Source organism: Peromyscus maniculatus, chromosome 20 (assembly GCF_049852395.1).
Source record: "Peromyscus maniculatus bairdii isolate BWxNUB_F1_BW_parent chromosome 20, HU_Pman_BW_mat_3.1, whole genome shotgun sequence".
NCBI lineage: Eukaryota > Metazoa > Chordata > Mammalia > Rodentia > Cricetidae > Peromyscus > Peromyscus maniculatus.
The window spans coordinates 72,518,847-72,531,525 of record NC_134871.1 but is presented as its reverse complement, the minus strand read 5'-3'; the positions used below and the strand labels follow the sequence as shown (position 1 = coordinate 72,531,525).

Here is a 12,679-nt window from a genome sequence, read left to right as displayed (position 1 = left end):
CTCGAGTCCACAGGACTCCAAATGCGGTGCAGTCGACCCCGTCCGCCACGTTGCCGATCGGCTTTTCCGGGCTGAGTTGGCCGCTCTTCGGCGCAGGACGGGGCTCCTTTTGTAGTTCCTCGGGTTGAACGCCAGGGGGCGAGCTCGTCCCGAAGGCACCTCCAACCTGGCAGGGGGAGCTGTGGAGCCGGGACCGGGCCTCCTTGCTCGCTGTGTTCTCTCTATCCGCGGCTGGGGGGGGGGGGGGGGGGGAAACTCGTTGGCTCTGGCCGCGCATGCGCAGAGCCTTCTCTCTCCGCGCTTCCCGCGCCCCCGCCCCTCTCTGTCTTCTCTGCCCCGGGAGCAGGTAAGGCCTTGAGGCCTCGCGTCCCCTTCGTGGCGCGCAGGCGCGCTCGGCAGTGTCCCTCGCCGGGACGCGTGGCCGCCCGGACCTCGCTAGCTCCCACCCGGGCCCTCGCACCCGCGCGGCCGCCCGCACGCCCGTCCCGGGAGCGGCCCCTTCCCCGCGCCCGTGACCTCTAACCGCACGGGCCTGGCGCCATCTTGGGTGTCTCTCGGGGGTTGGGGGCCCCGCGGCCGGCGGGAGGCAGATCCCGGGCGCGCGGGTGCGAGCCGGGCTGTGCGGGCGCCGGCCGGGCGGTGCGGGCGCGCCTTGCTCACCCTCACGCCTTCTCTCCACTGGCGCGACCCCACCGTCCCCCCTCCCTCCCTCGGCTCCCTCCTGTCATCCCGAAGTCAGAGTAGCCTCCGTGTTTTAGGAGCCTGCGGGCTTTGAACCTCGGGACTTGTGGTTCTCGGCGCGGCCCAGCCGGTTTCATCGTCCAAAGCTCCCATCACCTCCAGCCTTTCGGTCTGGAGTGAACCGAGCGTGGTAGAAAGGCACAGAACAGGCAGAAGGGCCCGGTGGACGGACTTGGGAAAGCCGGGGCAGACGAGGGGCCTGTTTCCCCAGAAACTGGCTGTGACCCAGTACCTGCCTCCCGTGAAAGCCCGACATGCTAGTGATAGAGTCGTAATGCTGGGTTAGAAATGGAGGTTTCTGTTAGGCATTACGCCCAGAAGGTGGGAGAGGTCCGCGCCTTTAAGAGTTGCTACCTGCCAGGTTTCCTGTCACATGACGCTCAGATTTTGCCTGTAAGACAGAAGGGTTTAAAGTACGGAATAGTTAGGTGGATACCCCTCTAACTGAAAGGGGATCACTTTGGAGTTGTGATTGTGGAGAATTTCTTGGCCCAAGTGTGGGCCTGCCCAGGTTAGGTGGCCGCTGGAAGGGCTCAGCAATTGAAGATACTCTTGGGTTTATTGCTTGCCAGCAACAGATGATGATACTATTTACATATGTTGATTTGTAAACTGTCAACTTTAATCCTCTTAGAGCTCTTTTCTCTCTTTTATAGAATAGTTTATGGAGTACACTGCAAGCAGGCGTAACTAGAGTACTGCCAGAACTACATTTTTGTAAGGGATAGCATGTAGTGGTATTTGCTGAAAGGTCGTGGGTGGAGCAAATAACGTTAAGGCTTTACTGTTTTGTTTTGTTTTTTAAAAAAGTCTTCCCTTTTATTTAATTTTATTTTTCCGAGATAACGTTTCTCTGTGTAGCTTTGGAACCTCCCCTGGAACTTGATCTGTAGACCAGGCTAGCTTCGAATTCACAGAGATCCCCCTGCCTCTGCCTCCCCAGTACTCGGATTAAAGACATGCACCACCACTGCCAGGCTTATTTTGGTGTCTTGAAGACTGTCTCTATAAATAGCCCACATTGGCCTCAAACCCATGATCCTTCTGCGTCAGCCTCCCCAGTGCCAGGATAACATGCATGCACCACCAGGCCTAACTGCAGACTTCCCTTTATCCAAGTGTGTGTAAGCACGTGTGCATGCTGAGAAGTCAATATAGAGGGACATTTCCACCCCACTCCTTGAGACAGGACATCTTGAAGTTCTTCAACTCAGCTAGACTGCAAGCCAGTGAGCTTCAGGTATCTACTCTGGGGCCTATTGATATGATCTAGCCCCTGCTTCTTACATGCAGTCTGGTGTGGCAGACCATATCAACTGAGCCATCACCCCAGCTCAAGCTTCCCTGTGTTCTAGAACCTGAATAGTTGGGCAGCAAATTTGGGTTTAGGTTGCATAAAGACAAAAGGCAAAATTTTGTTTTATTTGTTACAGAGTCACACAGTGTAACTAGCCTGGAATTCCCTATGTACACCAGGCTGGCCTAGGATTAATAGAGATCTGCCTGCCTCTGCCTCCTGAGTGCTGGGATCACAGGTGTGTTCCACCATGTCCAACAAAAAGCAAAGTTTTAGGTAGAACAAGACTGATAAACATTACAAATATGATTCAGGATTTGTTCGTAGTGCACCTACCCTTGGACGGGTTGAGTCCAGTTTACCTAAGGGAGTAGTGTTTAACAGGCCTATCTATACTTTGAGTATCTCAGTTTGTGGAATACTCAGACTTCAGAAACTTGAGAAAAAGAGCTGGGGATGTAGCTCAGTGGTAGACCACCTTACCGAGTACACTAAGGTTCTGGGTAGACCTCCAGCGTGCCCCCACACACACACAAGTGAGATTACAGAGTTACAGTCCTTCCTCTGCCACTGACGCCCTCCAGTGTTGAGACCACGCCGTTGTGTGCCTTCAATAGAACGATGATCGGAAAACTTGTTTAAAACATACCAGAGATCTAAGGGGGAGCCAAGAACACACATTTTTTTTAAAAATTGTTTTTAGGGGTTGGGGAGATGGCTCTATAGTTGAGAGCATCTGTTCTTCCAGAGGCCCTAGGTTTGGTTCCTGTACCCACAGTTCCGGGGAGTCTAGGCCCTTCATCTGATCTTCTTGGGCACTAAGCATACATGTGGTGCACATACCTACAAATCTAAAAAGTCTTAAATTGTTTTATTGTGTGTCTTAAATTGTTTGGTTGTGTGTGAGTGTGCACCGTGGTGCACTTGGGCAATCAGAAGACGGCTCTTAGAAGTACCTTTTTCCACGTGTACTCCAGGAATCACTTATTTTGTCAGTGCCTTTACCCTCTAAGCCATCTTGCTGGCCCAGTGACTTGCACTTTTAATATATATACCACCTCTCCGGTAATTCTGGTTCAAGTGGGCTCTTCCTTCATTTGGGGGAAAACATTGTCCTGTATCTTTAACTCACCTATTCTTTCTTTGGATCTAATACCCCTTAATGGAGTGGTGAAATGAGTTTACAGCTGATGCTAATAGAGTCATGCCAGTGCTCCTCATTGATTGGCTGCATCTTGTTAATATAGAAGTCAGTGTTTTAAGCAGTCAGAGCCGTCAGATAATCAATAAAAAGGTTGTTGGAAAACTTCCAGTGCCTTTGTCTTCTTAGAATTCTCCCAAAAGTATGGGATTCTAGTTTTTAGGGGCTGGAGTTATAGCCAGCACTAGGTTAGTATGTCTAAGATGTTACTCTGTAACCCAGGCTGTCCTCAGACTTTTGGAAGTCTTGCCCCTGCCTCCTGAGCGCTGGGGTTACAGGTGTTAGAACCATCACACACTGCTAGGACTCCAGTCTTTTCTAGGCCCAGACACTGAGACCAGGAAGAGATGAATTTGAACCGGGGGGGGGGGGGGGGGGGGGGGGGAACGGGACAGGGGAAGAGGGACGACATATAAGCAAAGGACACTGGGAAAATTATTTTGACAAGCCCAAATCATGAGGCTGTGGGAATGAATGGTGGTTCTTTTTGGGGAGGGTGTAAGCGAGGGAGTGTTGAAACAGGGTTTCTCTGCATAGCTCTGACTATCCTAGAACTTACTCTGTAGACCAGGCTGCTGGCCTCTAACTCAGAGATCTACCTTCCTCTGCCCCCTGAATGTTGAGATTAAAGGCATGCGCCACCACTACCACCTGGCTTGGATGGTGGGATGGTGGTTCTTTTTTTTTTTTTGGTTTTTCGAGACAGGGTTTCTCTGCGAAGCTTTGCGCCTTTCCTGGAGCTCACTTGGTAGCCCAGGCTGGCCTCGAACTCACAGAGATCCGCCTGGCTCTGCCTCCCGAGTGCTGGGATTAAAGGCGTGCGTCACCACCGCCCGGCTGGATGGTGGTTCTTAAAACATGAAGCAAGTGACTGCTTGTCCAGGCCATGAGAAAGTCACTTCATTTCCAGATTCTGACATCACTTGTAGTGATGGCCTGAAACCCATCATTCTGTTCTTTGAGCTAATTAAGCTTCCTAGAGCTCCTTCTTAGGTATAAGGATGAAGTTCAGTATGTTTATAATGCTGCTTCTTATTTCTAGCTCTCCTGCCTTGGCCCCTCACCCCTGAAAATGTATGCCTGCTCCAAGTTCATCTCTACTCGCTCCTTGGTGAGTACATTTTATGGAAGGATCTTAAAAGGAGGACACCTTGTTTCTTCGTGTTGGAGAGTACCAGGGGCTTCCAACCTTTTGATATGGGGACATGACATTGTCATATGTAAATGTATCAGCTGCCTTCAGAGCTACCCGGAGGCGTCTGCAGCCTGTGGCCAGCCATAGGTTGGACATGCCTGTTAGACCTTGTTCTTCTCAGATGGGTTGAGGAAGGTGAGTCTCTGGAAGAGAAGACCTTTTGCTATGGTTGCTGGCAGGAGTGAATGTTTGCTAGGCATTCCCCTGGTCCATATTCTCTGGAGGCCAGTTAATTTTTATCTAGGTCATGTAATTTTACTGTGTGTTTGTGATACTCGAACCTAGGGGGACATGGTAAAAAATACTGTTACATAGCTCCGACAGAGCGTACATTGTATATGGGCTCTTGTCTTAAGTGAGCCTTGGTAGGACTTTATTCTGGGGATATAAGTCTGGGAAAGAAGCTCAAATACACTCTGGAAAGGTGTTGGGCCTAGAAGCAGCAGGATGTAACAAATTTAAAACTAATAAGATGGTGGAGGCAGTTCATTCATCCGTAAGTGAAAAGATGTGATACTGTTAGTAAGTGCCAGTTACTAATGTGTGCCTCACACTGTTTACCAGTTTTTACATTTGCCATCTATTCCTCAGACCCCTGAGAGATTGTTCCCATTTGACAGGTGAAGAAATAGGCTGAGGACCTTTAAGTAACTTAACCCTCATATTGCATCCCTGGTAGAAAGTGAACATTTGGGTTTAACATGGCTCAACAGTTATGATCACTGTTGCTCTTGCAAAAACACATGGGTTTGGTTCCTGGCATCCACATGGCAACTCACAACATCATAATTCCAGTTTCAGGGGATCTAGTGTCCTCTTCTGGCCTCTGAGTACCAGGCACCCACGGGTATATATACATACAAGTAGACAAAACACTAATACACACAAAAGGAAGTTAACGTTAGAAGGCTAAGGACATAGCTTAGTAGAGAATGCTTGCCTAACCTGTACAAGGCCCAGGGTTCAATCCCTAGTACAAAAAAAGAAAAAAAAAAATCCAGACGTAGTGGTACATGTCTGTAATCTAGAACTTGGGAGTATAAAGCAGGAAGATTAGTTGGCACAAATTTAAGATCATCTTGGGCTGCAGTGAGATCCTGTCAAAAGAAAAAGTATGTATGCCTCTTAATTCTGTCTGTAAAGGCCTGGCTGTTAGCTATCATGTATCTTGGAGACACTGTCTTGGGGCTGGTCAAAAAAGGTTACCAGGAGGAGGTGAATTTATTGTTGTTAATTGTTTTAAACAGTGTTTCTCTGTGTAACAGCCGTGGCTGTCCTGGAACTCTATTTGTAGACCAGGCTAGCCTCAAACTCGCAGAGATCCGCCTACCTCTGCCTCCCAAGTGCAGGGATTAAAGGTGTGCACCACCACTGCCCAGCTGCATATGGTGAATTTTGAACACGGTTCTTCATGTTCATTTTCAGAGAAGGATATATATGTTCAGGGAAGACTATCCTAATCCTTGGCTTTCTTCTTATAAACTGGTTATTATCAGGAAATACCTCCCTTGTTGAGTGAAGGAGATGCTTCTGGGGCGTAGATTGCTTCTGGTTCTCAAGAAGGTAAAAGAACACAGCAGTTGTGGACTCCTACAAGGGAGGACACTGTCTTCCCTTATATTCATGGTTGTGAGCCTAGCCTTGAACAGCTGAGCCATCTCTCCAGCCCGACACTGTCTTTCCTTAAGGTAGAACCTGAAAAGAGGATGGTGTGGCTCCTGAATTCAAAACTTGCTGAAGTCAGGATGGCATTGTGTTCATGAAGCCCCAGGGCTAGGGATGCTAAAGCAGTAGGGTTGCTGAGCCTGGGACTTCGAAGACCTGCTCGGCAATGTAGCAAGGTTTTTGTTTCTTTTGGGGTTTTTAAATATTTGGGGGTTTTTTGTAGAAAATTATTTTATGTATTTTTTGCCTGCATGTATGACATGTGTACCACATGTGTGCCTTGTGCTATTGTTTTGAGATAGTCTCACTATGTAGCCCTGGCTGGCTTGGAACTTATAGAGGTCTGCCTTCCTCTGCTTCCTGAGTTCTGGGATTCGAGGTGTCTGCCTGTCTTTTTTTTGGGGGGGGGGTAGATTTCGAGACAGGGTTTCTCCATGTAGTTTGATGCCTGTCTTGGATCTCGCTCTGTAGACCAGGCTGGCTTCGAACTCACAGAGATCCGCCTGGCTCTGCCTCCCGAGTGCTGGGATTAAAGGCGTGCGCCACCACCGCCCAGCCTTCTGCATGTCTCTCAAACGAACAAAATTTGTTAAAAGAATGATTCAAGGTTCTGACTAAATTTTGAAAGAATGGAAAGAGCACCAGAGAATGTCCTACTGTGTGCAGTGACTTGGCATGGTTCTGAAAGTCACTCCACAGCTTTCCCTGACCTTCTCTGCCATGTCATTCCACCAGATCAGGAGCACCTCTCAGCTGCTGAGTCGCCCGCTGTCTGCAGTGCAGTTGAACCGACCACAGACGTGGACAGATGAGGTACCCTGAGGTGGAGTTGGGACTGTGGTTTGCTGGTAAGGGGTGAAGAGGGTTGCCTCCCAGAACCAGTAGGGGGAGTGCTGAGGACAGTCACCACAGACTGAAATTCTTTAGGTAGAGATGGATGGCAGTTAATGCTCTGTATGTTTGGATTGCCACTGGCAGTTCCTGCCTTGGTGTGCCACTGTCAATTTCCATTACTCAGCCTGGGCAGAAGCACTGGCTCAACAGTTAAGAACACTTGTTGCTCTTGCGTAGAATCCTGGTCCATTTACTTGGCCTAGTCTGCTGTCCAGATGTTGGGGGTCAAGGACAGGCTCATGTCTCAGACTTAACACTTCTAGACCATACCTGAATCGTGAAGGCATTTGAACTCCACCTCTTACATTAAAAAAAAATTCTTTTGGGGGCTGGAGAGATGGCTCAGTGGTTAAGAGCACTGGCTGCTCTTCCAGAAGACTGAGTTCAATTCCCAGCAACCACATGGTGGTTCACAACTATCTATAGTAAGACCTGGTGCCCTCTTCTGGAGTGCAGGGACACATGCAGGCAGAACACTGTATACATAATAAATAGATCTGGAAAAAAAAATTCTTCTGCCAGCATTTTAGGGAGGTTTCCAAGGAATTAAATGATGTTATATTGAGGGAGGACCATCAGATTAGACGGCCCATCCGTTTGAAATAGTACAAATGTTTCCAAAGCAAAACAGCAGATTGATAACAAAAACCCTGCCTTCTATCTGCCTCCTCTTCACAGGGCCCCAGCAGCTTGGCGGTCCCTCGCCCTCTGACCTCAGTCATCCCTAGCCGCAGCTTCCAAACCAGCGTCATTTCCCGGGACATCGACACAGCCGCCAAGTTCATTGGGGCTGGGGCCGCCACAGTTGGGGTGGCTGGGTCAGGGGCTGGCATTGGGACTGTTTTTGGGAGCCTCATCATTGGGTATGCCAGGTAAGATTACCTGGGCCTCTGTTGGTTCTGTTGTATGTTCCAGGTCAGGGATAGAACTGCATGTCCTATACAGAGGCCACCAGCTGTGTGTTGTTATTTTTTATTTAAATTTCTGTCATTTTGCTTGTTAGTTTGTTTTTCTTTTTTGAGAGAGAGCCTCATTAAGTAGCCCTGGCTAGCCTGGAACTTGCTGTGTAGACCAGGCTGACTCGAACTCACAGGATCTACCTGCTTCTACCTCTTGACTGGTGGGATCAAAGGCATACAACCATGCTTGGCTTTATTCAAAATTGTTTGTTTTTTGGTTTTTCGAGACAGGGTTTCTCTGTGTAGCTTTGGTGCCTGTTCTGAATCTCACTCTGTAGACCAGGCTGGCCTCAAACTCACAGAGTTCTGCCTGGCTCTGCCTCCCAAGTGCTGGGATTAAAGGCGTGTGCCACTATTGCCCAGCCTCAAAATTTAATTAATTAAAAATGCAAGCGAAGGGCTGGAGAGATGGCTTAACGGTTAAGATCACTGACTGCTTTTCCAGAGGACTGGGGTTCAATTCCCAGCACCCATGACAGCTCACACTGTCTGTAACTCCAGGCTCCTACACCCTCACACAGATACACATACAGGCAAAGCACCAATAACATAAAAATAAATTAATAAAAAAAATATATAATCTTAGCTGGGCCTAGTGGTGCACACCTTTAATCCCAGGAGGCAGAGGCAAGTGACTCTGAGTTTGAGGTTATGCTGGTCTATACGGCTAATTCCAGGATGTCAGAGATAACACGGAGAAACCCTTTCTTGAAAAACTAAAGGAAAAAAGTTGGGGCCAGTAAGATGTCTTAGTGGGTATAGGCACCTGACAACATGATGAAGGAGTGGGCAGCTTCTATAAGGTGTTCTCTGACCTCCACATGCATGTGGTGGCACACATGCATGCACACCCATGCCTAAATAAATACTTATTTTTTTCCTCATTATGTCACCCTAGCCGGCCTGGAATGGACAGAGCTCTGCCTGCCTCTGCCTCCCGAGTGCTAACATTAAAGGCGTATACAGACACACACTGTTTTAACTTTTTTTTTTTTTTTTTTTTAAATAAAAGAATACAAGCTGGGTATGATGACACATGCCAACAGTTGTGAGACAGAGGCAAAATAGTCATTAGTTCCAGGTTAGCCTGGGCTACATGGTGAGTTCAGGCCAGCCTAGGCTATATGAGACCCTGTCTTAACATAAAATTGAAGTTTTCAGTTCCTTTGTCTTGCAATTTCTAGTGCTTAGAAGCTGGACGAAACCTTAGTTAACAGTGCAGATACAGCACATGCCCATCACTGTAGCATAGAGCAGGGCTGGCAAGTCTAAGCCTGAGGGCTATAAGTGGACCCCAACCTGGTTTTCTATGATTGAGTTAAAAATGATTTTTACTTTGTTGTTTAGATTTTGAGACAGTATCTTAACTGTATAGACCTGGGTGCCTCAAACTCCCCGCTTTCCTAGTGTTTGGATTACACATGGGACCACCACCTAGTTTCTATATTCTTTAAAAGTATTTTCAAGGCCGTGCGGTGGTGGCGCACGCCTTTAATCCTAGCACTCGGGAGGCAGAGGCAGGCGGATCTCGGTGAGTTCGAGGCCAGCCTGGGCTACCAAGTGAGTCCCAGGAAAGGCGCAAAGCTACACAGAGAAACCCTGTCTCGAAAAACCCAAAAAAAAAAAAAAAAAAAAAAAAAGTATTTTCAAAGCAACAAGAAGTTTTCCGTGTTCTTACAGTGTGCTCCACTGTATGCATAGTTTTGTTTGCACTCTAGAATAAATAAATTTAAGACAATAGACTCTGTGGTCCAAAAAGCCTTAGGTGAAAACCCTCTGGCCATCCCTGGGCTAGAGCTCAGGCAGCTTCACTGATGTTTTCCCCATCTCTGGGAGTTCCCTCTGTTGCTCCTGGGACAGTGGCCTCTGTTTCCAACCATCCTGGTCCCTAGCACCTGGGACTGTTTGGTCTCCACTACCTGTGGACAAGTCACTGAAGAGCTAAATTAATCCTCTAGAGGCCAGCAAGTTATGCTAATGTCTGGGGAAATGTCTTGGTTTTTTTTTTTTTTTTTTTTTTTCCCTTTCAGAATTTGCTTTAAACAAGAAGCTTGATTACTTTTGTGTCCACAGTTCTGCTAAGAGTTTATGTTGACGTTCAAAGTTAGGATGCTGTTCTGTTTTGATTCATACCTGCTTTCTGGAACAGTGTTATACCCATAGAGTCCTGGGACCCTGAGTGTGTGAGCCACAGCCCATCAGCAGTTTTGCTTCTGTGTCCTGTTAGAGTTCTGATACTTGAAAAAGACTGTGACTTTTGAGTACCCCTCCTTCCTCTTCTGGCCCTGAATGTTAAGTATCCAGGCCTATGGTTTTAAGTTACTGTGATGGTAGGAGAGATCCATTGTGAAGGTAATATTTGCACATGGGCCTATGACAGCATTGTAGATTGTCTACCTCTACCTTGTTTACCCCCTGTTGAAATCTTAGTGGGAGAAGATGGGTACCGTGGGGTCTCTTAGATGGACCTTTTTATAACATAAACTTGAAGTGAATTCTCTGAGAGTCCACCTTAGATGTTTGGCCTTTTCTTTGTGTAGACTACAAATTCAGACTTATCTCCTCTTTCCCCAGGAACCCTTCTCTGAAGCAACAGCTCTTCTCCTACGCGATTCTGGGCTTTGCCCTCTCAGAGGCCATGGGGCTCTTCTGCCTAATGGTGGCCTTTCTCATCCTCTTCGCCATGTGAAGCAGCTGTCTCCACTTCCACCTCCCATAGCTCTTTCATGTCCCGTCTGCCCTGTGTGTTCCTTTTCCTGTACCTCCCCAGGAAGTCTGGGGAAAGTGCTTGGCTCAGGGTTTGACAGAGAGAAGACAAATAAATACTGTATTAATAAGATGTTTCTTGAGTCTCCTGTGTGTATTTCTTTTCCACAGTTGGCTGAGTGCCTTGGTGAGAGAACAAGGCCCAGTGGTAATGGCCTAAACTCTGCAGGGATCTGACGGGCTCATTCTTTTAAGATTTATTTATTTATGTATTTTACGTACATGGGTGTTTTGTCTGTGTGTACATCTGCACACCAGAAGAGGGCAGGAGATCCCATGAGATTACAGTTACAGTCAGTTGTGAACCACCATGTGTGTGCTGGGAATTGATCTCTGGAAGAGCAGCCAGTGATCTTAATTGCTGAGCCATCTCTCCAGTCCTTGGGTTCATTCTTTAATTCTTTGTTTTAGGAAAGTTCTGTTCAAAATAGCTGTGCTTTTCTGGTGTGGAACATTATTTTGCTAGGCAAAGATGTGTTATATTTGTTTATGCTACCGAATATTACTTTAACTGTGTAAAAGTGTGGTACTTTTGTTTATGCTGCATTTGTTTAATTATGAAAAGCTATTTTACCTTGCCTGCTTAAGGCACCTGATTAGTTTAATAAAGAGCTGAACAGCCATAGCTGGGTAGAGAAAGGATAGGTAGGGCTGGCAGGCAGAGAGAATAAACAGGAGAACTCGAGGAGGAGGGAATGAGGGAGATGCCCAGGCCAGCCAGTGAAGCAGTGAAAGTAAGATACACAGAAGCAAGAAAGTAATAGCCCCTTAGGCAAAAGGTGGATAAAGAGAAACAAGTCAAAAGAGCTAGCCAGGAAGGAGCCTAAGCTAGGCCAAGCATTCAAAATTAGTAAGTTTCTGTATCATGATTTGGGAGCTGGTTGGTGGCCCAAAGGAAAAAGCCTAGTACATTTTTCAGTAATTATCACATGGTATGACCTTCTCACTTTGGAGGATTGGGGTCAGTGCTTAAAATGATTACTAGAGGGTTCGTTACCTGTCGGTGCCACAGTCCTGGCTCAGGCTCTCCTTGTCACCTACCTGGTGTAAAGCCTCTTAACTGGTGGCCTGCTTCCAGTTTCTTCCAACATTTACTTACACTGACTGCCATGTAGATCTTCCTTTCAGGACAGGACCAATTTTGTCATTTACCAGTTCAAAAACCAATTCAAAATTCATACACATCACATACCCCACTGGCCTGAAACTCTTTGTAGATTAGGCTAGTCTTAAACTCATAATAATCCTACTTCTGCCTTCTGAGTGCTGGGACGATGGGTGTGATCTACCATCCCCATCCTCTTTTTTTTTTTTTTTTTAGTTTAGTTTTTTGCAATGGTGAGTCTTGCCACATTGCCCAAGCTAGCCCTGAACTAGACTCAAGTGTGCTTTAAAATGTCTTCCTGGCCTTCCCACACCTTGCCCTTGCTCTGCTCATCTCTGCTTTTTTGGATCTTTGCACAATTTCCTCTTTTTCAAACTTGCTGTGTTATGAAAGACTTGGCTTGAATGCTCCCTTCTCTATGAAGTTGTTTCCTGTTCCATCTACTCTTAGTCAGATGAGCATGAACCCCTATAAGGGGCTATAGAACACACATATCCCCTTTATAATACTTAAATGTGCTAAGTTGTGGATTTGTGTGCATGTGGACTTTTACCTTACTTATGTGTTCATGCAACACAAGTAATTTTTTAATAGGAATGCTAACCTAGTTGACCACAATGCTTTTACTTTTTAGTCTGGTTTAAAGCCTATAAGCAGAAAGCCAGGTATGGTATTGCAGGTCCATAATCCCAGCACTCAGAAGGTTGAGGTAAGAAAATCAGCAGTTCAAGGCCATCTTCAGCTATGTGGGTGGGGAGTTTGAGGTTAGCCTGAGCTACATAAGACCTGTATCAGAAACTAAGGTGGGCAATCCTTGATGTTGTCTTCTGGCCTCTACATGCGTGTACATACAAGT

General features: G+C 47.0%; 1 protein-coding gene across 2 annotated transcripts; it reads left to right on the top strand.

The window, feature by feature from the left end:
- The first annotated feature begins 241 nt into the window (after positions 1-241).
- Positions 242-10,791, top strand: Atp5mc2 (ATP synthase membrane subunit c locus 2). 2 transcript variants are annotated; one of them, XM_016000376.3, is made up of 5 exons: positions 242-346; positions 4,282-4,350; positions 6,835-6,912; positions 7,672-7,865; positions 10,527-10,791. In XM_016000376.3, the coding sequence occupies exons 2-5, from the start codon at positions 4,312-4,314 to the stop codon at positions 10,639-10,641; spliced, it is 426 nt and encodes a 141-aa protein (XP_015855862.1). In that variant the 5' UTR covers positions 242-346; positions 4,282-4,311; the 3' UTR covers positions 10,642-10,791. The 2 variants fall into 2 exon arrangements, with proteins under 2 accessions (XP_015855862.1, XP_015855861.2); XM_016000375.3 differs by lacking the exon at positions 242-346 and adding an exon at positions 1,863-1,981.
- Positions 10,792-12,679: the final 1,888 nt, after the last annotated feature.

Coding starts and splice junctions, on each gene's coding strand:
- Atp5mc2 (XM_016000375.3), top strand. CDS start 1,880: ATGCTGAGAAGTCAATATAGAGGGACATTTCCACCCCACTCCTTGAGA. Junction 1,982..4,281: donor TGCAAGCCAGTGAGCTTCAG/GTATCTACTCTG, acceptor TCTTATTTCTAG/CTCTCCTGCCTTGGCCCCTC. Junction 4,351..6,834: donor TCATCTCTACTCGCTCCTTG/GTGAGTACATTT, acceptor TCATTCCACCAG/ATCAGGAGCACCTCTCAGCT.